Source organism: Hermetia illucens, chromosome 4 (genome assembly GCF_905115235.1).
Source record: "Hermetia illucens chromosome 4, iHerIll2.2.curated.20191125, whole genome shotgun sequence".
NCBI lineage: Eukaryota > Metazoa > Arthropoda > Insecta > Diptera > Stratiomyidae > Hermetia > Hermetia illucens.
Window position 1 is genome coordinate 86,798,840 of NC_051852.1, and position 25,773 is coordinate 86,824,612.

The 25,773-nt window shown below is 41.8% G+C and overlaps 1 protein-coding gene across 1 annotated transcript in view; it reads right to left on the bottom strand.

The window, feature by feature from the left end:
• The window catches only part of LOC119655672, a 125,089-nt gene that overhangs the window by 46,848 nt on the left and 52,468 nt on the right, over window positions 1–25,773 (bottom strand). The window contains exons 2-3 of the mRNA XM_038061661.1: window positions 18,351–18,577; window positions 7,643–7,786 (exon numbers count right to left, since the gene is read on the bottom strand). Coding sequence (XP_037917589.1) covers window positions 7,643–7,786; window positions 18,351–18,577 — 371 coding nt within the window. The remainder of the gene's footprint in view (window positions 1–7,642; window positions 7,787–18,350; window positions 18,578–25,773) is intronic.

Below are 25,773 nucleotides of genomic sequence, written 5' to 3' on the forward strand. Positions count from 1 at the left end.
TGCTTTTGGCGGCTACCGCAAGGTGCGCTCTCTTGACCTTGGAGCCGGTTTCTCACAGACTTCTAACTGCTAGATTTCGGTTCAAGTTAACGAGCATCAGAATTGTACAATGTTACGCAACAGCGGAAACTTTCAATATAATGGGGAAGGATGCTTTATACGAGGAATTAAATGCGGTTCAGGGGAAGCTTCCTGAAGGTGATATTGCGATCGTCGTGGCGATCTGGATGTGGCAATTGGATCTCCTGTATTGACTCATCTCATCATTTTGGAAGAGTGCGCGGAATTTAGAGAGGATGTATAGGAATTCAATGGACGATGACATCTTTGCTCAAAAACTTCCACTACGCTGATCACATCTGTTTGCCCTCTCACCGAATCATGGACGTTGACCAAATGGTTTCGGATTCGGCAAGAGAGGCAAGTAGAATTGGACTGAAGATAAACCCCGGCAAAACCAAGGTTCTTAGTCTGATGGGTCATCGCAACCTACCTATCTGCATTAATAGGCAGAGCCTCGGAAGCGTTGATCAATTTGTATATCCGTGGTTTCTGCCGACGGTGGCGCTGAACTAAATGTCGCCCCTCTCATTAACAGCGCTAGATCCGCTTTCGCTGCTCTGTCCAAAATCTGAAAATGCAGTTATCTCAACACACAGATCAAGTTGAGACTGTTCTTTGCTAGTGTTCTTTCTGTGTTCCTATAGGAGAGTAGCACATGGAAAGTAAACTCCATGTTATTCAAAAGCTCCAAGCTATCGTCAATACCTGTCTGCACCGTATCATCGGAGTACGCTGACCTGATACTATCTGAAACGAACAACTTGGTCGGCACATGGGCTTGGCACTCGTATGCGATGTGATAAGAAGACGGAAGTGGCAGTGGATAGGTCACACTTTAAGGGAGGTGACAATTACATTGCGGGCTATGTTATGCAGTGGAATCTACTCTCCTCAGATGGCCGACGAGCGAGTTGCTCCAAGGGCGCTAGGCGCAGAACATTAGAGGACGAGTGCTAGCATCTATGGAATTCATGGGTGAGGAGCTGAAGGTGTGGATGACGGTCTATACCCCAACAAGGGGTGAAAGGCAGCAGTATTATTATATATATCCTTCGGGAGGAGAAGCTTTGCAGTTTGTTTCGTTATTTCCGACAAGAAAAGTTTGATGTATCTTGCGACATTTAGGCTCTGCCATTTATAGTTTTATGGAAATTAGTTCCCACTTTCGGACAATGGCATAAGCCACTGGTTTCGTTCACGGTGTTGCAGCAATTAAACCGGACCTACTAAGGCCCCTTAGATTTAATTTCCCTCTACGTAACAGTTTTACTTAGTGCAGTGCCACCATATCTAATTTAGATATAGGTTTCAAACCATTTCTGCATTCCTGAACGATTTTTCTCGTCCTTATGCGAAAGGTAGTTTTTAAAACATCGGTTAAGGAAATCATCTTCTGATTCGCCTCATAAAGATGTGTGAGGGTGCAAGGATCTCTCGTAAAGTTCTATGCCTTTTAAGTGTACTGTTTTCAAATATCCATAGACTATATATGGACTGCTGATTTATAGTCTATGAACTGCTCCACGCATTTAGTTCATTAGAATAAGGTTAAAAACTTTTTGTCGCAGTTTACCCCGTCACAACACAGATGCTTATGCGATGATTGGGCTAATAATAGCAACGTATATCCACATCACCATGTTCTAAGTCCTCATATCGAGGTGCAACTATCAATCAAATGTTGCTCCGATGGTGAATAACTTGGCCCAGTAAAACCCAATATTATAAGTGATTTTGATTTGAAAGAGAAGTTACTCAAACAACACAAGAGCACCAATAGCGAAAGCTTTTACAATACGAAGAGTTCTAATTAAATAGATAACTTGTCGTTTAATTGAAAAGGTGGGTCCAGTAACGAACTGAAAGATAGACTGATCATGCCGGGATCAGTCTATCTTTCAGTTCGTTACAGCTTCAAAAACAAAGACCAGCAATGGTATGTTTGAGTCAGCGCATCAGACGTTTTGAAGGAGCGACGCATGTGCTAAGTGGTATCGGTTTTAAGAAAGTGAGAAGCACCGGTTATCAGCTCGTAAGGGGGGGAAATTCCAGATATCACCTTCTTTTGCCGTTAGATCATGGAATGCTGTCTCCGTAGATTTACCTTTCTGGTAAGTATGTTGCCTACAGTGAAGGGATGTATGTATCCTTTAATAACGGATTTACTAGTGTTTCCAGCCCTTTCGACAGATAGATTGATTGGTCGCAAGCTTTTTGCGTCTGTGTAGGTGGGAACTTAACATCATGCCAGTTAATTGGAATATAAACATGTGCTGGACAAATAAGGTATATAATCCGAATATATGGACCTGATTGAATCAGTCTTTAGAGCTCGGTTGAGAAACAACCTTCTCGTTCTCCTCTCTTTTGCTAAATTTCGAGTTCCAGTTGGAAGCTTCTCTCATGCTAGTTGTGATCATCTGGGTTTTTTTTCTCAATGTCAGCAATGGATTCGATGCGTCTCCCAGGGATCGTAACTCAGGCGCTTAATTCAGTTTTGTATGCCCCGCAATCTGTCTTATGTGGATTCTAATATCAATGCGCCTGTGACAAGATGTCCGGCTTCGTATCGTGGATGTCCTGCATACCGCAATCTTAAGGTCACTAAGCAGCAGGCGCCAAGAGTGGCCCAAAGGACGTAGGTGTCAGCGGCGTTGAACGGTACCGTCCCTTCGGCACCAATTGTCACGGGGAGAGGAAGAAGACCCAACAAGATGCCAGTGGGGGGACGAATACCATCATCAATAAAATATTAACAATGTCTGAAAACATGTAGCATGCGTTTACGTACACAATACAAAAATAAACAGTATAATAGAATATTTACACAAACAGCATGCCCGCCGCTAGGTCTGCAGTCACAGCGGTACCACTGGATGGTCTCCGGATCATCGCGATTGAAGTGAATTCCATCGCAGGAATCCACCAAAGAGCGGAGCTCCTTGATTTCACTGCCAGGCAGCAGCCTGACGTTGTCTTGATTTCAGAAACCCACTTTAGTCCGAGGCATTCGATAACACTCAAAGATTTTTAATTCGTGAGGAACGATAAACAAAATTGTGATGGGGGAGGTGGTTCCGGAATACGTGTGGGTCGCCATTATCGTTCCAGGCTTATTAAAAGGCCTGAATTTGAAACCTTTGAATTGATGGAAGTCTCTTGTATTCTGTTTTCACTGCCTAGAGGAGGGAATTTATGCTTTCTATCAGTCTATGCAGAGGGAAAGAATCGAGCCAAGTTCAAGGAGGAATTCCATTCTCTGTTTACGACACTCGAACTGAACAGGCTGCATAATTATTATATTATATCAGGCGATTTGAATGCTAAGCATACGCCACAATCACTCCCAGAGGGATATTCCTCAAATCTTGGATAGAGCAATACCAGCTAGAGTATAAATGCGAATTATACGGGTCAGCTAGTCCAACCTGGCCTAGGGCAAATTCCTATTTGAATTTGAGCATTTCTGACGCGCGCTTAAACTATAATATAATATTAGGAATCCTCAACGGAAACTACAGACTCTTCCTTACGACCATAACGCTATTCGTATTGAGGTTCTGTTTAATGAACGAAGAGTTCGCCTTCTGCTGATGAACAGTGGCGTCCACAGGCTGGAAACGGATTGGAATAAATTCCAAGAGAGGTTTATTCGGGGATATCGAGAGGAATGTCCACCTTTTGATAGGAAGAACTATAGCACAATTGCGCCAGGTAACAGAACCTTGAGCAATGATGAAATACTTCAATATCTTCTCAACCAGAAGAACTTGATATGATATGAAACTGCAGCCATAAAACGGTTGAAAAAAGTGAAAAGCCTTCTGCTCACTCACGTTATCAAATCTATCGGAGATATGAGGACTATCATCATCCCATATTGGTTGAGTTCAAATCACTCCTCAAGATCGCGCGGAATCTTATCCGCCAATATTACATAAATGAAGTGAACTCCCAATGGCGAGAGTTACATGGTATTTCACTAAGCGATTCAGATGCCATCTTTTTGTTGATCCCTCTAAATATGTTATTCTGGAAGGAGGCAGGAGTAACTGCACCGAGAATCAAAGTCAGTGATAGCGAGATACAACACCTCATTGACTCAGGTATAGACACGAATGATGTAACTGCTGATGCGCAAAGCAACTACATCGTGATGGATGATTTTCGGAAATTGTAGAACGAGATGTCCATAATTTCAAATATAGCCTGAACGGCAGTACAGTTCTCCAGTTTGGCTCTGCGTTGGAGACTGATCTCATACGAAGTGATAATCTGCTTGATTACTTTGTCTCATGTGTGGAGTTAACTTCTATATTTAGAAGGGTAAACAATTCTCAACGTGGTCCTCAGGCATTACCATTCCTAATTATTGCATCCTGTTTAATAATTTATTGAACAATTCCTTCTTTCCAAGGCAATGGAAGAAAGCCAAAGTGTTCAAGATTCATGGAAACATGGAAATATCCAGTCCTAAGAACTATCGCCCAATGAGTTCGCTGCCTAACATCAGCAAGCTGTTTGAGGTTCTGGTATTGAAAGCCTTGAACGGGCATATCAGGAAGACGGAATTATTGTCGAATGTGCAATCCAGATTTCGATCTGGACATTCAACAATACATGCACTAATGAAAGTAACGTCTGATATTTACTGGCGGATTAACAATGGTGAGTGGGTAGGTGCTTGCTTTATAGTCATGGAGAAATCCTTTGATACCGTCTGGTTGGATCGGCTGATTTTCAGGCTCCTGAAGAACGAGTTTCTCAGCCACCTCGTAGCGGTGATGTGTAGTACGCTGTATGGCAAGTGCTTTGCCATCACGAATGGAAGCTTCACTAGAGTTTAATAGATCTCCTAAAAGGTCGTTCGTTGCCTTTGCTGACGACTTGATAGCCTACACGGCACACAAGAGGGTAACTGAGCTTCAAGTTGAATTTCAGAAGATGTTCAATGATATTAAGTTCTTCACAAACAGCTGGCGGAGGAAAGTCAGTGCGCAAAAGTGTGAAACGATTCTGTTTCGAAATTCCTTGGCGTACGCCAGTAGAAACTTGAAAAGGAATTGGAGAGATTTCCACATACCTGGGTGTGCGTCTTGACGAGCGTCTCCAATTTAATGAGCACGTTAAAGTGGCCCTAGAAAGCGCTCGCAAGGCATTTATGTCTCTTCGAAGACTCTTTTATCCTCCTCTTAGCCGAAAGATTAAGATTATTTGCTATCTTACTTTGGTTAGACCAGTGCTCAAATACGGGTGTTCTATCTGGTTTAATTTGAGTGCTAGCCAAATGGAGAAAATAAGGGTCTTTGAAACGAAATGTCCATGTGCGTGCATGGAGCTTAATAGGACTGCTTCGTCAAACTACGAGCTGCTGCTGTTCCGAGAATCGACACAGTTATCATCAGATTGATTGCGAATCATATAGTGTTTCGTATGACGAGAACCCTTGGGTTTCCCAGCCGTTCTACCCAAATGATGGAAATTTCGAGAAAACTCGCACGAGAGGCTTGATTTCTCCCAAAACGTTTGTGTATCTTGACAGGAATGGTCTAATTCTTGATGCTGGCGGTGACCCGGTTATGTGTGATATACATAGGCGGGTCACGAACAAAAAGATAGAATACCTCCTGAACTTGATTGTGGGGGCTCCGGAATTCGACTTGAGACACTCCAGAGCGAGAGCAATTGGTATTAAGAGAAATCCTGGTACTGCCAGTTAGCGGCGGCCGTGCTCAGTTCTGTCAGTTGTGGCTTTGTGGGGCTTTGTAAATATGTACATATTCAACGGGTGCTGCTTTTACCTCCAGTTGTAACACACACATACATATGTTATTATTTTTTTTTTGTTAATATTACAACTGTTATTATTACTTTTTCTTCTTATGGATGTTATTATAAAAAAAGAAAAAATATATAAGGCAAAAAGTAAATAGTTTTAATTATGATAGTTTTAAGAACAATAATTTAAGTTAAAAGTATCTTTTGAAACAATTAAACATCTATTATTACTTTCATATTTCTTTATTTGTCACAAAGGCCAAGAGAATTCTGCCAGGTTTTTTTTACCATTTCCCAACAACGCAATAAACACTGTTTCTCTTCTCTGACTGTAAACCGCTATCAAACAATTTTGAAAGCCCACAGTAACCATTAGATTTAAGTAATTTTGGTTAGTTTACAAGATTGTTCTTTTCTTCACTTTTCCAATCTATATATTATTGTATTATTTATCAAAAATAAAAGCGATTTTAAAAACTAAAAACTAATCCAAATACTTATGCGCGGCTACAGTAAATTTAATTATTTAATTCTGAAATAGATAGCTAGCTTCCAATGACGTTTAGGGTTTCTTCCAATTATTAAATTTCAGTTCAGGATGGTAAACAGAATTTATGTCGTAAGACAAACGGTTTCGTCCAGGGCAGAGGCAACTCTTCAGACGCTGCCTCAACCTCTGCCCTGGGAGCAGCGTGACCGTGAGTGGCATCGGATGGAAAACGCTCCATTTATATGTTAAGGAAAACACGCCAAGGGTGCGAATTATATCCAGTGGAAACCGATAGTTTGAGCCTGAGCTGGCTAAAGCTAAATTAATTGTTTAGGATAAGTGAGGGATCCTAAGTCCACAACCACTTGTTGTTGGACCGGACCAAATGGAGAGCAACTTACTCCCACGTTTATTTGGTCCGCGGATCCCTCGTTTGGGGCATGGCACCCAAGCATTAAAAATCGTATCGTTTGTCTTACGATTTTTAATGCTTGGGTGCCATGCCCCAAACGAGGGATCCGCGGACCAAATAAACGTGGGAGTAAGTTGCTCTCCATTTGGTCCGGTCCAACAACAAGTGGTTGTGGACTTAGGATCCCTCACTTATCCTAAACAATTAATTTAGCTTTAGCCAGCTCAGGCTCAAACTATCGGTTTCCACTGGATATAATTCGCACCCTTGGCGTGTTTTCCTTAACATATAAATGGAGCGTTTTCCATCCGATGCCACTCACGGTCACGCTGCTCCCAGGGCAGAGGTTGAGGCAGCGTCTGAAGAGTTGCCTCTGCCCTGGACGAAACCGTTTGTCTTACGATTTTTAATGCTTGGGTGCCATGCCCCAAACGAGGGATCCGCGGACCAAATAAACGTGGGAGTAAGTTGCTCTCCATTTGGTCCGGTCCAACAACAAGTGGTTGTGGACTTAGGATCCCTCACTTATCCTAAACAAGAATTTATGTATTTGCTCATTCTGAATATACTCTTCGAACATTGTATCAATTAGTGAGTTTACAATAATGAACAGTTTCTTCGTTCAATTTCGATTTCCAAAATTGGTATCTAAAGCACCCGAAACTAAGATTTCTGAAATCTGGTGCCTAGATGTTGACTGATAACATTCCATTTCCATTTTGAATCAATTAATCGAGCTTGTTCAGCTAACCGAATTCAATTAGAGACGTACCCAAGCTAAGCTTGTACATGCAGAAATATTTTACACACAAAGACCAACTCCTTGGTAAGATTTCAAAGGTATAAAATATGACACAATTTTAGACGACAATGAATTTCATATAATTAAAGGAAATTACCTGATCCGTAAAGTTATCCGTGTGGAAGAGAACTTTGACGTAACTTGTTTCACTTATAAATGTTTGCGGCTGTTCGGCTTCGCCACAAAACATTCCAGGATCACGTCTGTTGGAAACATCTGTTTTTGTGTTGCCATCGACTATCTGGAAGAAGGCAAAATTTTGGTTGAATTTGTCGGAAATTAATTGGAAAAGTTCTAAGAAATTTAAGGATTATCTCTTTGATGTGGAAAAGATAAGAAGATTACTTTACTGAAGATGTTTATTGGGATGATTTTACCCTGCGTGCAAATATATCTTATCAAATTTAGATTTAATATTATATCATTCGCAATATCTTTACTGTTGCTACTAATTAGTGTAATTAGACTACTGAATTATTTACAATTTCGTTCAGTTGAAACTCAATAATGGGATGAACACGGGTTCTGCAAAATCTCCAAGCGCTGGCTCAAGAATTCTATTTTGGAAAGTTTGCGTAAAACAATACCGATTTTACTTCGGTGCGTTTTCTGGGCAAATTATTATAGTAATTTTCTGATCACACGAATAATCCTAAACATCGGGATTATTTCGTAATATTCGTCATATTATTCAGCAGAATTAGCTCCAATAAAAACTTTATCTCGCTCGATGCAAAGGAGCAGAATCACAGAATTCGCCTTTGATATTATCTAAAATGGAAATGCAATCTCGTTTCCAGGACTCAAAGAACTAAGCAGCAACGCAAACAACGCTATTTCCGAAAATCTTATACATTTTCTCTAAAAATGAGTAAATACATCAGAGAGATGTCGAAAATTCTTGAAATCTTTTCACTGTTTCGCAACAGAAACAAACCGTCGAAGACAAATTTAATATAATTTGTTCTATCAATATCCGATCCGGAAAATTTAATTTCCCTCAATTTCCGAAAACAAAAATTTCCATTGCTGGAGCTCTCTTCCCCGCCCCTTCTTTATTATACAAATTCACTAGACGTAATGGCCCCGCTTCGAAAAGATTTCATCAAATAATCCATTTTTTGCTCAGGCTCGGGAGACGTTATGTCCCTGGGCATGAATAGTAGAAGATCCAAAAAGAAGTAATGGCTATCAAGTATTCATCCTTCTCCCAGCTTCATCCAACCATGATTGATGAAATTATCTCCGGATTTTCACTATTTCGAACAAAACTGATACAACATGATGTGATGGATATGTTAGTCGTGAGGACGGCATAGGTAGCCAATTTATGAGAGCTCGTCTCACAATTTATTTGATACGTAGATTGTTCGAATTGAGGTTGAAATCATATAAAATCGCCTTTTTGTGGGAAGGGAAGCCGCTTGTAGGGCGATGCAGCCTGTCTTCAGGTTAAAAAGGAATTGCTGATTTGCACGGCGGAAAATTTTTACGAAAAAGCGAAATAACTACCTAAGGTGTGCCCCAACATTCGGTTGTTATCTCATCGCATGAAGATTTTCGAGTGGGTTATTAACAGCTGCATTCGCGACGTCGTGAAATTCACCGTGAATCAGGCAGAGAGAATTTTTTAAGCAGATTTACTCGGAAGAATTTGCTCATTTATCACTTCCAAAAACACCGCCTCTCAGAACCACAAAAGTTGAAGCGGCAATCAAATGAATGAAAACGAAAGCAACACTACTTGACGACATTGTAGTTGAGATTTTACATATTAGGTAGAATACAATCGTTTCAATATGGAAAAAGAATGGTGGTCTGTCGAAATGTTCCGATTGCTGTCCAATTGGGTTGTTAGGTATACCAAGTTGGGTTGACGCAATACACGCTGTGCCGTCACTCAGGGAGATACAGTGAGAAAAATATCGCCTTCTCTTCATTGTACTCCTGGATCTAGGGAAGGCGGTTGACTGGGAACTGGGAACTGGGTTGACTTAGTCTAAGGGAGGGCTACCCATAAATGTTAATGGAAGGTTTAACATTTTTTGTCGTAAAATGTAGCCATGTGGGGTACCAAATGAAAGAGCTAAATTAGTGCTTTTCGAAACTGGTTCCATATTTGATATCGGGTGAAACATAGAGGAGTGGGGCTCAAACTATGACCATAAAAAAGTGTAATAGGGCTCGTTTTTAGAACCTGTCCAACCGAAAAATCTACGAATCTAGGCCTCAAAATACATCCGGTTCCGATATCTGCATGAATAAAGTTAATAATAGTATATTAGCATATTTTAGAAATTTTGCCGGGAACCCCCTTTAGGTTCATGCTTGAATTACAAATTGCATTTGTGTAAAGGACAACATAAGGTGCAATTTGGTCAAGTTTGAAGAACATCCAACTATTAATAACAAAGTTATAGAGGGTGAAAGTTTGCCATTTTTTGTGAATGTCATACATTCTACAAGGTGTATGACGTCATCATCCGATATCAATTCGTCAATACCGAAGTAAGTTCATATGATTGGGATCGCAAAGAATTATTTTGTTTTAGTTTTTTAGTCATTTGTATATGAATATGAATTACTCCAAATAGACATGTGGGCATGTGCATGTGCTTTTGGGCACGAAGTAGATCGGAAATATGAGTACGATCAATTTATATACGTGAATGTGTATGTACAGTATTCGGAAATAGACAGTTTGTTTGTTTAGGGTGAGGATAATATCTATAGATGTAATATGTACGTATGTCTTGTAATTTGGAAAAAAAGAAGAAATATGTTGGTTTTGTAGCTATATACGGATTTAAAAGTGTACGTTGAAGTTTCTTACATAAGATGAACACAAAACCTTTATACCCGAAGCGCGAGCTTCTGGTATTCCGACTTGTTTATTCGTGTCAAGAGCGCTGTCACATGGGGCATCCAACATCCAGTTTCATACACACTGCTTACGCAGGTGATGTTTTCTTAACGGCATGCACCAAAGCCAATCTCGAGCAACATCTCTAAAAGTGGTTACTTCATGTCTAAAAGTGGTTACTTTTACGCAGTGTCTGTATAGAACAGGATATTTGAAAATCGACCACCATAAAATAGATAATATTTATCATGGCGCAATCTAGATGAAGTAGCACTCCACCCTTTACACCCCCAGAATCTCTAGCAGTGTTGTTAACCCGATTACCCGGTTCTGAATCAGATAAGGCGGGTGCCTGACAATAATGGGGTTATTCTATTAGTCGATAAGACAAGGTAGGTCAGATTAAAGGGAATTTGAGTGTGTATTTGGGAATATGTAATTGGGATATATGCTCTTATTGATAGTAACAACAGCGGTAAAAAGTTTGTAGTTTTCACCTCAAACTGGGTGATCTGATGTTAACGGTAGGTTTCATATCTACGATGATGACCACCTGAGAAGTTTGAAGGAGCATTCGATCATTGTTCTAAGTTATATACCATCCGGTAAAGTTCCCGGTCTTATGAGTGATATAGCAAGCCATCGTTACATCCGGGTCCGAAATCCTCCTTCAAACAGAATCGAAATTTCTAGCGGAGTAAAGTCTATGCAATTTCTGCAGCCACTGCAGAATTCTTACTCATTCGTAAATGCTGGGAATCTGACATCTTTCTCAGTAAGAAGAAGAAGGGAATGATCGTTAAGACTCAGAAGAAAGGCATGCGCCTTGAATATTTAAAATAGCCATGTTAGTCAAACTGCCCATCTCTATGTATTACAGTACCCGTTCATAGCGATGAACGTAGCTCTCTTCTCTGGTTACTTCGCTACTATTGCAGGGGAAACAGCGATACTAATCGAAGAGGTGAGTACTTTCTTGAATTTGACTAACTTAAAAATATATAACATAGGGAACACTCCAACATCCGTGTCCAGCACTAGAGAAGTATACTAGACATAACACTGCTATCTGATGAACGGGCTGGTCGGGAATTGGAATGTGTCGGATGAGCCCTCTATGTCGGATTATAGAATAATCAGATTCGACATTGAACACCTTTAGTGAATCCTGCGAAGAGATCGAACAAACGGCAGAAGGACCCAGGATATACAGAGCTATAGCCTTTTCATCTCAGGGTGGGGTATCCTATGTGCTTCAGATCACCCCACAAGTACCCGAAACGTTCCCAATCCTCATTCACCACTTTGGGAGAGTGGATTCCACTGCACGGCATGGACAGCAATGTAATCGTCGCCCCTCCTTAATGCATGGCCACTTCGTCTTCCTATCACATCGCATTCGAGTGCCAAGCGCGTGTGCCGACGAAGTTGTTCGTTTGAGATAGTGTCAGGCCAGCGTACTAACTTGATACGACGCAAACAGGTATCGACGAAAGCTTGAAGCTTTTGAATAAGAGTAGAGTTCACTTTCCATGTGCCACTCCCATATACTAGCACAGAAAGAACACTAGAACAGAACAGTCTCAACTTGATCTTAGTGTTGAGATAACTGCATTTCTGATTTTAGACAGGGCAGCGAAACTTGCCTCTCTTTTCAAGTCCAGAGCCATTTGGCCAAGGTCCATAACCCGACGAGAGAGCAAACAGATGCCATTAGCGTAGTGAAGGTGTTTGAGAAAAAATTTCGTCATCCATTGTATTCCTCTGCCTCCTTCAGACAGGGAAGCAGACAACGTCACCGATGCACGCCACTCCGCTTTCGACCTCGAAATCCTACAAGGTTTTACCTCGATGCTGCGGCATCATATATATATATCTCATAATAAATATGGAATCCGGAATGTCCCTCCGACGTAGAGCCCTCGAGATGCACTCACTGTTCACGCTACCGAAAGCTTTCTCAAAATTGATGAAGAGCATATGTAGCGAAGATCTAAATTCCCCGTATTGTTCCAAAATGATCCTTAGGGTGTTGATGTGGTCAATGTAGGAGGATCCGGGGCGGAAACCAACCTGCTCTCTGTCGATTAAGTTTGTTGTTCTTTAATGTGTTCCAGTATTATTTTATCTATCCTCTTTCCAACGGCAGGAAGCAGGTAGATATCACTCCAATTGTTACACTCAAAACGGGTGCCCCTTTTGGGAATCATCTCCTTCTTCCACTCCCTGGGAAACGTCTCGGATTTCCAAGATTTTCGTACGAATGGAAGCAGCAGTTGAAATGAAATGATTTCTTTTCTGTTTGGAGGAACAGTGCGTATCCTCATTTTGCGGTGACTAGCAATTTCATCCACAAGAGGAGGAACTTCACTGGATGTACTAGGGTTAAGGACCGCGATGAAGTGTTCTTTCCACCATTTCAGTTGCTCATCAACGTGGAAGTCGACCTTTGATGTCCTTCACAGAACCATGGAAAGATTTGCGACCACATGTAAGCTCTTTCGTGATGCGGTATACAAGTCTAAAATCATTGCGATCTGCGGCATCTTCCGCTTCCCTGACCAGCGAAATAGCAAATTCTCTTTTGTCATAGCGTGCACTATGCTAAACTTCTCGGTAGCGGAGTTCGAGCGCGTCACATTCTCCATCATTGGCAGTGCTTAGTAGAGCCTTCAACCCCTTCTGTTCAGTGGTCCGCTACGACTCTGCAGTCAGCCAGATCTTATGACACCGTTTCGAGACATGACCGACGACCTGTGTACCCGAGAAGAGAGCAATTTTGATAGCGAACCAATGTTCATCGATATTCTCAAGAGCGTTACTCAGTAGATCTGCCCTTCGATCAGCAAGATTGCTTCGACACTGTCGAACGACAGCTGGGTCGTACAAGCGGTCGATGTTGAACTTAGGACGTCGGAGCTCCCCAACCCCGCAGTACCTCCCTTGTTAGGCACATCCAGAAGAGAACTACTAAATCTACTCAGGGATCGAATCCAACCGCATGAAGGACTATTTAAACCTCACGAAGAAGAACCTCTGGATTATAGTGAGAATACTCACTGGTTATTGCCGACTAAACTATCACCTGGCAAAGTTGGGGATATCTACAAACGCTGCCTGCAGGTTTTGTGGGAAGTTTATCGAAACCATGTGCAAAGTAGGTCAAGGCACTTGGTAGAATACTTAATATCAAATTGAAATATTTGGAGGTAGGGAATAAATTAAAATTCCTGACGGTTATAGGTTTGCTTGACATACTATAGTTAACAGGTACACTATATCCAGTAAAAAGGTAACAATATTTCTTCAAGGGCGCAATGAAACTTCCCTTGATAGAACAATAATAATATAAACGTAGCGGATTTTCTCAACAATTCGCTACTTCACAACATGTGTACTACATTCACAGGAATGTAACTTACCTTGGAGGTAAATTAGAGGGATATGGCAGCTCCCAAATAGATAACAAATTTGAATGAAGTACACACACGACATATTACTTGCCGGATAAGTCAAAGGAGAAACTTGAATAACCCCGCTGAAAAATGTCTCATCAAGTTTGAAGCATTGATTCGAGGAGGACGATCAGGCCCTAGTCTGCCAGGGACTCATCTTATTTGGCTCTTGTCGTGAAGCCACACAGGAGGTCATCTAGTACCATGGGAATATGCTCCAGGAGAATTCCGGCTGGATGTGCTTTCGGCCCGGTTATTTTCAGTGGGTTCCCTTGTAGGAGTTTAATGGTGGTTGTGCACACATCGCGAGCAGAGCTCCTTGTGTGCCCTATACGTGGGTTCGCATTTTCAACTTGAGTTCCGTGGTTACGCCTCGCATCCACTGGTATAAATGCTGAACCTGCACTTAGTATAAACCGCACTGCACAGCTGTACCATTGACGGCCAACAGGCCGTGGGATTATGTCTACATGGCTGGTACTCACGTTCTCCCAATGACTCTTCCAATGTTCTGTGTCCGCCATCCTCCATTGTTTTCTCATGGATCTAATCGAATTAGTGTATGAGTTGCTCTCATTGCAGTGTTCTGAATAAACAAATCCAAGGGCTGCAAATTGAGTAATGTATTCAAAGTTGCGTCGGATGTGGTGCTCATGGCATTGGTGATACCCAGACACACAGTTCCTTGTAGTGTGGCAAGTTTACAGCGAAAACTCTTTTGTTCCTTTTGTTCTCACCACACTACGGATACATAAGCGAACATCGGCCTAATGATAGCAACATATATCCACATTATTACCTAAGGCATAAGTTCCCATGTCGAGGCAAAGGGCGCATAAGCTCTGAGAGCTCGTTTCATCTTTATCTCTACATATTTTTTCCAAAGAAATTTCTTGTCTAGAATAACTCCCAGATATTTCATGCCAGGTGCTTTGAAGTCTTCAAATGATAGTATAGCAGCTCTCACCTTTTCATTGCACAGTGTCCTAATTCCCCTTCCGACACCTTCGCGTTGACGGGTTCAGGCCAATTCACTTCTTCCCACTTCTGAGAACGGTTCTCCCGGGTGGTGTACTCCCAAGAGAGTCTGCATAGACTCAACTCCCCAACTTGGCCAACTCATTCTTATTAAGGAGTCAGCACAGCCTCTAGAAGTCTCCCTTTCACCTTTCATTTCATCACAGTATGCTCAAAAGAGTCTCGTTTCGAACGTTTCTCGAGCCTCTTATATTCACGCTGTGAGTTCCGGAAGTTTAGACAGTCTTCATCTCTATTGCTATTGCAAGCACGATCTAGAAGTCGTCTGGTTGATTTCCTCTGTCTCTGCAGTTCTCGGTTCCACCATGGAACCTTGTTACCACGTTGACCTAGGAAATTACAAGTTACAAGTTCAGCTTGATTCTGCATACACTTCTAGATCCCTTAGTTTTTTGCGGCAGCGGAGGGCACAAAGAATCATAGGGAAAGTAAGCAGAGACAACTATGGCGTTTCTCCTCTTACCATTAACCTGGTATTGTAAGTTGACCGCAACGAGGTTCATTCGAAATCTTTGAGTTTTTGGACACCCTTAGTGTAGTAGTAAACTATCACAAGCTCTCGCATCACGACAAAGTGGTGTCCTACAGGGAGTGCCAAGGGAGTACTACGTCGGCTGACGAATTGGGGATAGTAAAAATCCGAAATTAGAGGGAATTTCGAACAAAGCCCTGAGCTTGGCGACTAAAATTAGTCTTACATGGTTCATAAATCCATTTGCATCGTGCATGGTGGAAGAAGTGTTTCTCACCCAATGGAGGAGGCAGAGTTTGGCTCTGCTACCCAAGTCTCATAAACCACTTGGCGTACCCCCTTTTAGACATTATGGGGAAGATGTTGGAGAGAATAAAGTACAAGAGGCTGCTTCTGTTCGCCGCGGATGATGAGTTCTACAATCAATCCGATAGCAATGGTCGTGCTGCAAGGTGGTAACATTGGATGTCGGGAATGCCTTTACTTCGGCCAACTGGGCTTGGATTAAAGGCACCTAAGCTAAACTGGGAGGGCGTGTAACTTTATGGAAGTGGAACAATTCATGCTATCAAAGTATGGTTACAAATAGTTAAAGTGGACTTGGCGGATATATAGGTGGATTCGATCTTTGTTATCAAACAACACTTTTAAAATACGGATTGGTAACCACAAGGTCGTTTTAAAATCGACCATTAAGTACTTGAGATCATGAACAATATACCGGCCAGTCGCGCTGAGGCTCTGCCGTGCATAAAGGACAGGGCAAGAGAGAGTGTATTATCGTAGGAAAGATTTCCTCGGATCTTCTAGTGAATGGAGTACATTGTTTCCACTAAGAAGGAGAGCGACTCCGCCTGAGGTGACTGCGGACTTGGGTCCGTATATTGATAGATGTGTTGAAAGGAAAGACGAAGAATTGAGTTACCACCTAACACAGTGTTTTACGGGAACAGTCGTTGTAGGAAGTATTTGAGCCCTTCGGATTTTACGAGTTCCTCGACTGTCCCGAATGCGCCGCTGCTCAAGCGAACCCGGGGCATGTTATGTCCTATTGTCAGAAATTTGCGGATGATAGAAGATGGTGGGATAACGCTCTAGAGGTAGTTAGTTACCCGACTTTATAATCTTGTGGATAATACAATGAAGTAGGCAATTAGTTTTGGCTCGTTAAATGCAAAAAATAGCCGTTATGAAAAAAACCTCCTGAAACTGGATCGAGCCCGGAAAGTTCGACGGACATATGATTTAATCATGCAGGTATACACAGAAGTGCTATACTTCGCGGTGATCTCGCAGCGTTATGAGTGGGGAAGAGGGGGGATTTGAATAGGTACACTACCGGAAACTTTGTAACTCGGTCCTTAAAAAAGATCCACCCTAACTAAGCTGATGGCATCTGCTTACACTCTCAAAAGGTTCCACATTTGAAGAACGAGGAGGGAGAGTTGCACTAAGGATAATCACCAAGGATCTTTGCCTCAGTCATCATTACTCCATACATAAAAGACAATGGACAGAATATTAAGAGCGTCGATAAATTTATTCATCTTTTGGTCGCCCTAGGTCTGCAGCAGTAGGTTCAACGGATAGTTTGAAGGTGAACCGAAACACAATACCAAGAATAGATAATGACCGCAGAATGATGTGGTTGACACACTTTGCTGCCTTTACGCGTTTATAGATCCCTCCCCAGCAATTCTAAGCAGTTAAGAAGTCCCTGAAGGAATGGAATCTGTTGAGGGGAATATACGTAATCTTGCTTGATGCATTGCACTATATTCATTTCAGGTCACTATATACAACATTTACATTTGAAAGTCGTTTTCAAACAAGGGCAGGTAACAGAGTGTATATAAGATTCTAGGTGATTAATAAATCAACTTCCATACCTAAGTTTTAGGCGATACTTTAGAAACAGGTCTGCGATATAACTTTGGGAAAAAACCCAAACGCCAGGAAAGTTTGAAAATAGACCTTTCTCTATGTAAATATACACATAAACATATTAAGTATAGCAGATATGATGGTAACTAGAATTGGCTTTAAATCAACTTAGTTTCAATCAGGAATGAATATAAGAAAAAGTTAAGTGTCAAGTGCGTCACAGTTCCTCCGCCCAATATAGTTATTAAATTCCCGTACTTTCCTGTTTACCTACTGGGTGCAGAATATAGTGAATAGCAGTTCTCGGCACAGGATATTTATTTAAATTTTATAGGGCAAAATAACATTTTTTGCTGGCACATAAAGCAACGAAGAAGTAGAGAAAACTATAAAGTGTCGAAAAGCCTCTATACAACGAACGATAAAGTTTTCCACCCAACAAGACCTCATTTTTTCCGGGAGTGATGCTCTCAAGTCCTTCTGAGTCCTTGTATTTTTCCTGTTAAGCCATTGCCTGACCTACTTTAAATGACTATGGTTTTCAAACCATCGTGGATAAAGTGATAGAGAATCTGCTTTGTGTAGTAGGGAGCACCTATTCTTTACTTTAGGAATCGAGAAGCCTTTCTTCAGGAAAACGCCTGAAAGTACACAATACCTCAGGATGTTTTCTTCTATGTGAATGCTAAATTTGAAAGAAGTAATGTTATTCATGGAATATTCTTTTTGTTTGCTTAGCGAAGTGACCTTAAATGATATATTATGCTGAATAGTGAATTGGAAGAACAACTAGGACCTTTCTCAGTTTTGTTTCTAGCCATACAAAATGGAAAGGATTACCTAGGATACTGCTTCGATACTAAATAAATAATCGTCAAACTCTGGCCATCCCTTCATGAATTGTTAAGCATCATCCCAGCGAGTGGAAATACAAAACACAGAAGGGCCACTTGAAGACGAGTTAACCATCGTCTTGGCGCCATAAAAAGCTGCTGTCGTGGCTTATGCGCGGCTTTATAGGATGACTTCATCCTACACCTGTATAAAACTTCCTGGAAGATGGAGGAATTAAGAGTGCTGAAAATGAAATTACCTGTAGAAAGCCACCATCACAGTGGGTTGCATTTATCAGCGTTCCTACTTTAAATTTCTTAAAGCGTATCCGCAGCACCCAGTCACGAGGCATACCACGAAGGCTACGAAAACGGTACCAACAAGTCAACGGACGTCCCTGGTTCAGGCTCGTCAGCTCGGGCGATGCAATATCCTCATATATGTCCACCGTTTTATTGCAATGGTCTTTGGATGTGTCAGCGGATCCTTGTTATTCCGAACATGTTGTACACGTTGACGATTTCGTGGTCGTTGGTTTTTTCCAGGAACAACGTTGTCATTGGTGTTCGGTTCAATGTGAACATGAAAAAAACAAGAAAAAGTTTTTCATTTTGACTCAGTATATGCTTGGTAATTTTCCGTTGCACGGGAAGTGTATTTGGGAAAAAGTGTAACGGGAGAAACGAGCTTCCAACAATAGAACTTCCATTTGGATTTGCAGCAGTGGAAAAAGTAAAGGAAGAACAACAACGCAAGGGCATACAAAGTGCGAGATGTGGTTGGCCTATTTTCATCTTTGAGTTTTTTTCACTTTGGAATTAACAAATCATTTCTAAAGGGACTGAGAGCCTGATTTGAAACAAAATGACTTTGTGTGCACTTTCAACATTTTGAAAAACAGCCCATTCTGTAGAGAGCTTTAATCATTCAAAATAAACTAGACGAAAACTTACTGTGAAAACAAAGCGACTTATGTACAAAAATTTTTGCGAACAATAGTTGAAACGATTCCAGGGTTCCATTAGATGCTATAATCTGTTTAATACTCAAATATCAACAAACTACGCAAACTTTTGTAAGGAGCTGTTTCGAAAGCGATAGATATATGCGGAATTTGAGAGCAGTTAGCTTCGAAAACCCTTAAGCCAAAGCTCTTCCCCAATCTTTGAAACTTTGCGATGACTGTATCCTCTTAATGTTGTCTTTTCTTTTTATGAATGGCTTCTATAAACACACACCGTCCTGCCAACTTTTAAGGATATTTCAGATTAAAAACTCCAGAGAGCAACAACATTCCTCAAACAAGGTCTTCCACTTTGAAGAAAACGATGTCGTTATCGTCGATGGTACCATTGTCGTTGCCGAAGGGTCGAATGCCTTTGATGGGTATTGACCTTAAGATGATTGGAAAAACTGTAAAGTCCTCAAGACGAGAGAATAAAAGGATGTTTAAAGTAATCCTATTAAGTATGAGGATTGTGAAAGAATTGAAAAGTTGTTATTTGCTTGAAAAGGCAAAGGTTGTTTGGAGTTGAATGAAACGAAGTCTGAGATAGCTTTGGGTGTTTTGGGCGTAACAGCTAAGCGATGCAATATTTGTTGGTGAAGATATGTCCATGTGTAATAATAAAAAAATACAAATGGTTCAATTATAACGAATTGCAGAAATATTTGCAATGGAACATGGTTTTTAGATAATATTTTCGCCCAATTACAGTCATTAAATTATGATTATTATCCCATTATTAACCCAGAAGGGTCCCAAGAATTCTGAAAGGAGCTGAATTACATTTAGCATAATTTCGGATTGAGTTTAAGGGCTTCTCATGCAGGCAAAAGGAAGTACCAACAATACAATTTTCCCTTAATAAATTCATGTGGTCGATCAATGCCTTATAAGAGAGATGCTTCCTCTTAGATCGGTCACGAAGTGGCACATTTGTCTAACTTATTAAATGTGCGCTATGGGCAAAAGATCATCCGCGCTAACCGGTTTTGTGTATATCTTGTGTAAGTGTGTTAAGTGCAGAACTATTCCATTTGCACGTAGCATATCAGGCTATTCACTTTAGTGGGATCTTGATATTTAATGTTTCGGGTTCTTGGCAATTTACACGGAAGAAGCAATTTTGAGCTACTGTAGCTCTGTGAGTAAAAGTACGATATGACTTGGGAAAATCGTGCGTGCGTTGGGGAAAAAGAAATGTCGTATTTTGTCAATAGATGGCGACACTTAAACATATCTTGTGTTGTCCTTATCGCATCGGGCCACACTATACGGCGATACGATGACGACAATCTGTGTTACAAGTGTCTCCTTCACAGTGTTGTGATCGTACGTTTCAGTCTCAAGTTATAGCGCGACAAAGGTGGAGTCCATCAAGCAAGAAATTCGTCATATTTTACGTTATTACTACCTGAGAGGTAAAAATGCAACGAAGGCGGCCGAAAAAATTTGTGAAGTTTATGGGCCCGATACTGTAACGGTTCGCAAAGCACGGCGTTGGTTCGATCGATTTCGTTCTGGTGTAGTGCATGTCGAAGATACACCCCGTATTGGTAGGCCAACCGCCGTAGAAACCGATAAAATCGTCGAAATCGTCCAAGTAGACTGGCATGTGAGCATTCACTCGATTGGCCAGGAACTGGGTAAGGACCATAAAACCGTCTGGAACCATTTGCAGAAGATTGGATTCAAAAAAAAGTGGATGTTTGGGTACCTCACGAGGTGACACAAAAATTTCTCTTGGACCGAATCAACGTCTGCGATGCACCGCTGAAATGGGACGAATTCGACCCATTTTTGAAGCGGATGGTGACTGGTGATGAAAAATGGATCACGTACATAAGCCTCAAGCGAAAAAGGTCGTGGTCGAAGCGCGGCGAGCCGGCCCAAACCATCGCCAAGCCCGGATTGACGGCCAGGAAGGTTTTGCTGTGTGTTTGGTGGGATTGGAAGGGAATCATCCACTATGAGCTGCTCAACTATCGGTTTTTGCAAGAATAAATGTCTACACCAACGGAAAAGAAATTTTTTTATTATTTCAAAAATGGAGTTCGAGTTTGGAAAAGGGCTAATTGAACCCTTTCATTTGACACCCCACATGGCTACATTCTGTAAAAAAAAATGTTGCACCTCCCATTCACAAGTATAGGGAGCCCCCTCAAACTTAAGGCAAAATGGCGCCGCTTGCTGTATGTAAAAGATACAACAGACTTTCAACAATTTTCGTAACAATCGGTTTAGCCGCCTCGAAATAAATCGGGTGTGACAGACGGACGGACAGACATCGACTCGATTCTAACAAGGATTTGTTTGACACAAAAGAATTAATCTAAGGCAAAGGAAATGCAAAGAAAAACAATTCAATTTGTTAAACTTTAACCATGAGAAGAAAGAAAATACATAAACTAGAAAAACACCGAAGAAAACTAAATCCAAAATAAGTTAAGCAGATCCGCCTTAGTCGGTCCCAAGCCCGCTTGCGAAAGAGGAGGAATAAACAGCTTCAGTGTAAATGGATGTTGGCCACGCTGTATTCCACAGGGTAGGTAGGATAGTGGAGGAACTTGCAATCTTACAGTTATCATAGTTATGTTAAGTATCAAATGCAAATCAAAAAATTAGGGAAGGAAGGAAGTGCAGTACGGATAGCCGGCAGTACAATGTACAGCATGGCAGTTCGATGACCAGCACCATGGCTCCGCCTGCTACAGATGTTTCACCACAGTTTGCGGCGACCACTTCAGCACGTTCGAAAAGGCAGTGGATGAAGTGGACTGAGGATATTAACCTCTTTATCATCTGCCCCTTCTACGAAATAACGGTGGGGACGGGTCACTTGTTGCACCAGAGATTCATCGAATGCTTCTCTCAATACCCGCACGTGACTGTGCAAACCAGGGCCATTCCGTTACTCGCTCCGATACAATCCCGGTCGCCATCAGGGAACGTGTTCGACTTGAGGTCATAGCGGAAACAGGTGACCAAGAGTCGATGGTGGTCCAGGCGGCACATCAAGAACACCACGCCACACAGCAGACAACAGCCACAGCCTTCACCAGTGTACATGGTCGGTTGGCACATAACACAAATCAAGCCGTTAGTCGGCCGGAGAAATTTCCAACTTTCATCACTGCGAAGATTACCTACCTTGTCCTTAAAAAGGACACGGTGCTGGTCCCAGAGACACAAAGTTGATTACTTGGTTACCAATCTCCTACAAATTCGTAATGTCCATTAATAGGGGAATGGTTAATGCGCACCTCGAGACCAATAACATTCTGCCCGAGGAGCCAAGTCGGATCCAGAGGTCGCAAACTAAATATCAATTTGGTACTTATGCGACAAGCAACTACAGGGCAACGCGCTCTTTTTACGTACTATGTCGATTATGCCAAAAGTTTTCACAACTTCCCGCACGCCTGGCTAATCGATGTGCTCCATCTACATCGCATTGATCCGAAACTTATAACGTTTTTGGTGACAGTCATGGAAAGGTAGCATACCATTTTGGCAGTGTATTCATATGAGAGTAGCAACACCCCAGAGCCCATCCATATGTGGTTTTGCATGGAACTGAACCACTTTTCATGGCTACTAAATGATGCTAGATACAATGGTTTTGTAATAAAATATGGTCTACGGGTTTGCGATATTGGTATGGAATTTGGATTAGACAAGTGTCGAAACAAAGCCAAAGATCGTCATGTGCCGATCGCCGGACATAGCATTTGTGACCCCCATATCCAAGGTGTGACCGAGACAGACTTCTACAAGTACTTAGGAATTCTGCAAGGAACCCATTCTCGAGTTGGTGATCTGAAGGATGCTCTGTTATCCAAATGCCCGCGATGTGTAAAGCTGGTACTGCAATCAAAGCTCTCGGGTAAGTGTAAAATAAACTCATTGAATGTATTTGCTATCCTTTCACTGGCTTATGCATTCGGAATATTGCCGTGGACGAAAACCGATCTGGAAAACGTCCAGCGGCGGATACAGACTAATATGTCGCAATTCCGAATGCATCATCCAATCTGTGCCGTGGAGCGGATGAACCTGCCTCGTGATATCGGAGGTGCAGGCATGGTTCATGTTGCGGCACAATATCACCGCCGAGTCGACTCGCTACATGCTTATTTTTATAGCAAACAGCAAACCAATCCCTTACGTGCTGCTGTTCGTAAGGCAGACTGTGGGCTGATTCCACTTAACGCGCGGATAACGACCAGTACGGCGTTAAAGACGTTGGACCATCCCATTTCTGGCTGCGTTCTTATGGAACCGGTTCAATACAGGCATAATACTGTATGTAAGGTGATTCACCAAAATCGAGCATACAAGTATGGTATGCTTGTATTGTATTTTATTGGACCGGCAAGTTCTAACTGATCGCAACATACCGCCCAGCAAGCCTCACGGATGACAGCAACATTGAACGGAAACACGTGGAGAAGAAAGTAATCTATGAGGCACAAGTTCGGAAAACCAAAGAAATTTGGCGTCTTCAGCGGATGGTTGCAGTTCCCAAAATTTTGTCAGTCACAGGTATTGTACCTAAATCCTTCACGGCTTCTCTTGATGTTTTGGGACCAGTGTTAACTTTTTAGTACGGAAAGTACTTTTGAACCAGGCACCTCAGTACTTTTATGATTAAATACAGGGTGCGGCAGCATAACTTCCTTTTTTAAAATGCGCGCCACTCAGTTAGTTGATGTCATAGCGGAGCGCTAGTGGTCTCGTTCAAGAGGGGATACTGTGAAGTTTTGTTCCGACATGGTTCAGTCGCCATCATGCGTTGGAATAGTGAGGAGCGTGCCTTTGCCGTTCAGGTTTACTTTTCAAGCGGATGTTCGGTTATTGCAACACAGCGTGCATTTCGGAATCACTTTAATTTAGCCCCGTTGGCTCCCGTCCCAGACCGCAAATCAATTGTTACATGGGTCACTACATTCAGACAAACTGCAAGTGCGACAAAAGGAAGAACTGGAGTCCCTCGGCCCGTTAGATCACCTGAGAACATTGAAGCAGTGAGAGCGTCAATGTTGCGATCGCCACGGCGTTCTGCGCGCAAACACGCATCTGCCCTTGGACTATCCGATCGTTCTGTGAGAAGAATTCTTCGTGATGATCTTCATTTCATCCCTATAAGATGGCGATAGTGCAGGAACTTTCAGAACGTGACTTCAATTCTCGGATGAACGCGTGTGAGCTTCTTCTTGATGTCGTTCCCGAGGGTGCTATTGTTTTTTTAGCGATGAAGCCCATTTTCATTTGTGTGGGTCGGTTAATAAACAAAACATGCGCTACTAGGCTGACACCAACCCTCGAGAATTGCATCAAAAGCCTTTGCATTCACCCAAAGTCACAGTGTGGTATGTAATTTCCTCAGCTGGAATTATTGGTCCCTGGTTTTGTGAGGAAAATGAGGTTACAGTGACAGTGAATTCGGACCGGTATGTAAACATGCTACGGAATTTTTTTTCCCCCACAGCTAGAAATTTGGATTTGGGGGACACTTGGTTCCAACAAGACGGTGCAACAGCACACACTTCAAGAGCATCGATGGCTGTTTTGAGGGAACACTTTAAAGAGCGCCTTATCTCAATTAGAGGCGATTTGGAATGGCCGGCTCGCTCTCCCGATCTGTCCCCTTCTGATTTTTTTTCTATGGGGTTTTTTGAAATCCCGTGTTTATGTGAACCGTCCAAGAACCCTACAAGATTTGAAGACCAACATCCAAGAAGAAATTGCCAACATAACACCTGTTATGCTAACAAGAGTCATGACAAATGCCAGAAATCGGTTTACGCAATGTATGGAGAATGGGGGACGTCACCTAACAGATTTGATCTTCAAAGCAATATAAATAAAAACTTTAGACATGTACCTACATTATAAAAAATAAATATATATTTTCCGATTAATACAATAGTTTTTATTGAGTTTTCAAAAAAGGAAGTTATGCTGCCGCACCCTGTACTTATTTTTCAGTACTTTCCAAAGAAACCGAAACGAAGTTACTTTTTGGCAATAATACGTTTCGTGTAGGAGAAAATTATCGAAAATTGGACTGGTAACGTTACGCCGCCTGTCGTCACCTTGTGAAATAGGCAAAATTTCCATCAAATCGCAAAAGTAAAGTAACGGTTTTAATGAATACAGTCCATAACCCACTAAGTTGGAGATAAATTGGAGCGGCCCACTGCGAAAGCTGGCAATTTGAAAAAGATGCGATGTTATTCGCTGTAGACGAAAAACGCTTGAAAACGCTATGATATTGAAAGAAGATGTCTCGGCATCCACGCGCGGACAGATTCACTGTAGAGCAGGGAATTATGGGTTACGAAGTTTCATAATAGCCTGCTCAGAACAAAATCGTCACATCAATCAAATAACCAAGAAAACAGTTTGCCTTTGTGAAAAAGCGTGCTATAACCGTAATCAAAATCTTAGCTTTTTGATATTCAGTTCGGTGGTCTGAAATATCATAAATAAACAGAACCTATTTGGGTTTAATAGAAGGCATTGTGTCTTTAGGTAATGCAGTTTAAAACTAGCGACATGCACGCAACTGTCAAGCATGGTGGGGGGAATCAATTAACTTGACTTCAAAGCGACCAGAGAACAGAACATTAATGTGTTGTGCCTTAATTTGTTACAAACCCTCACATTAGGCATA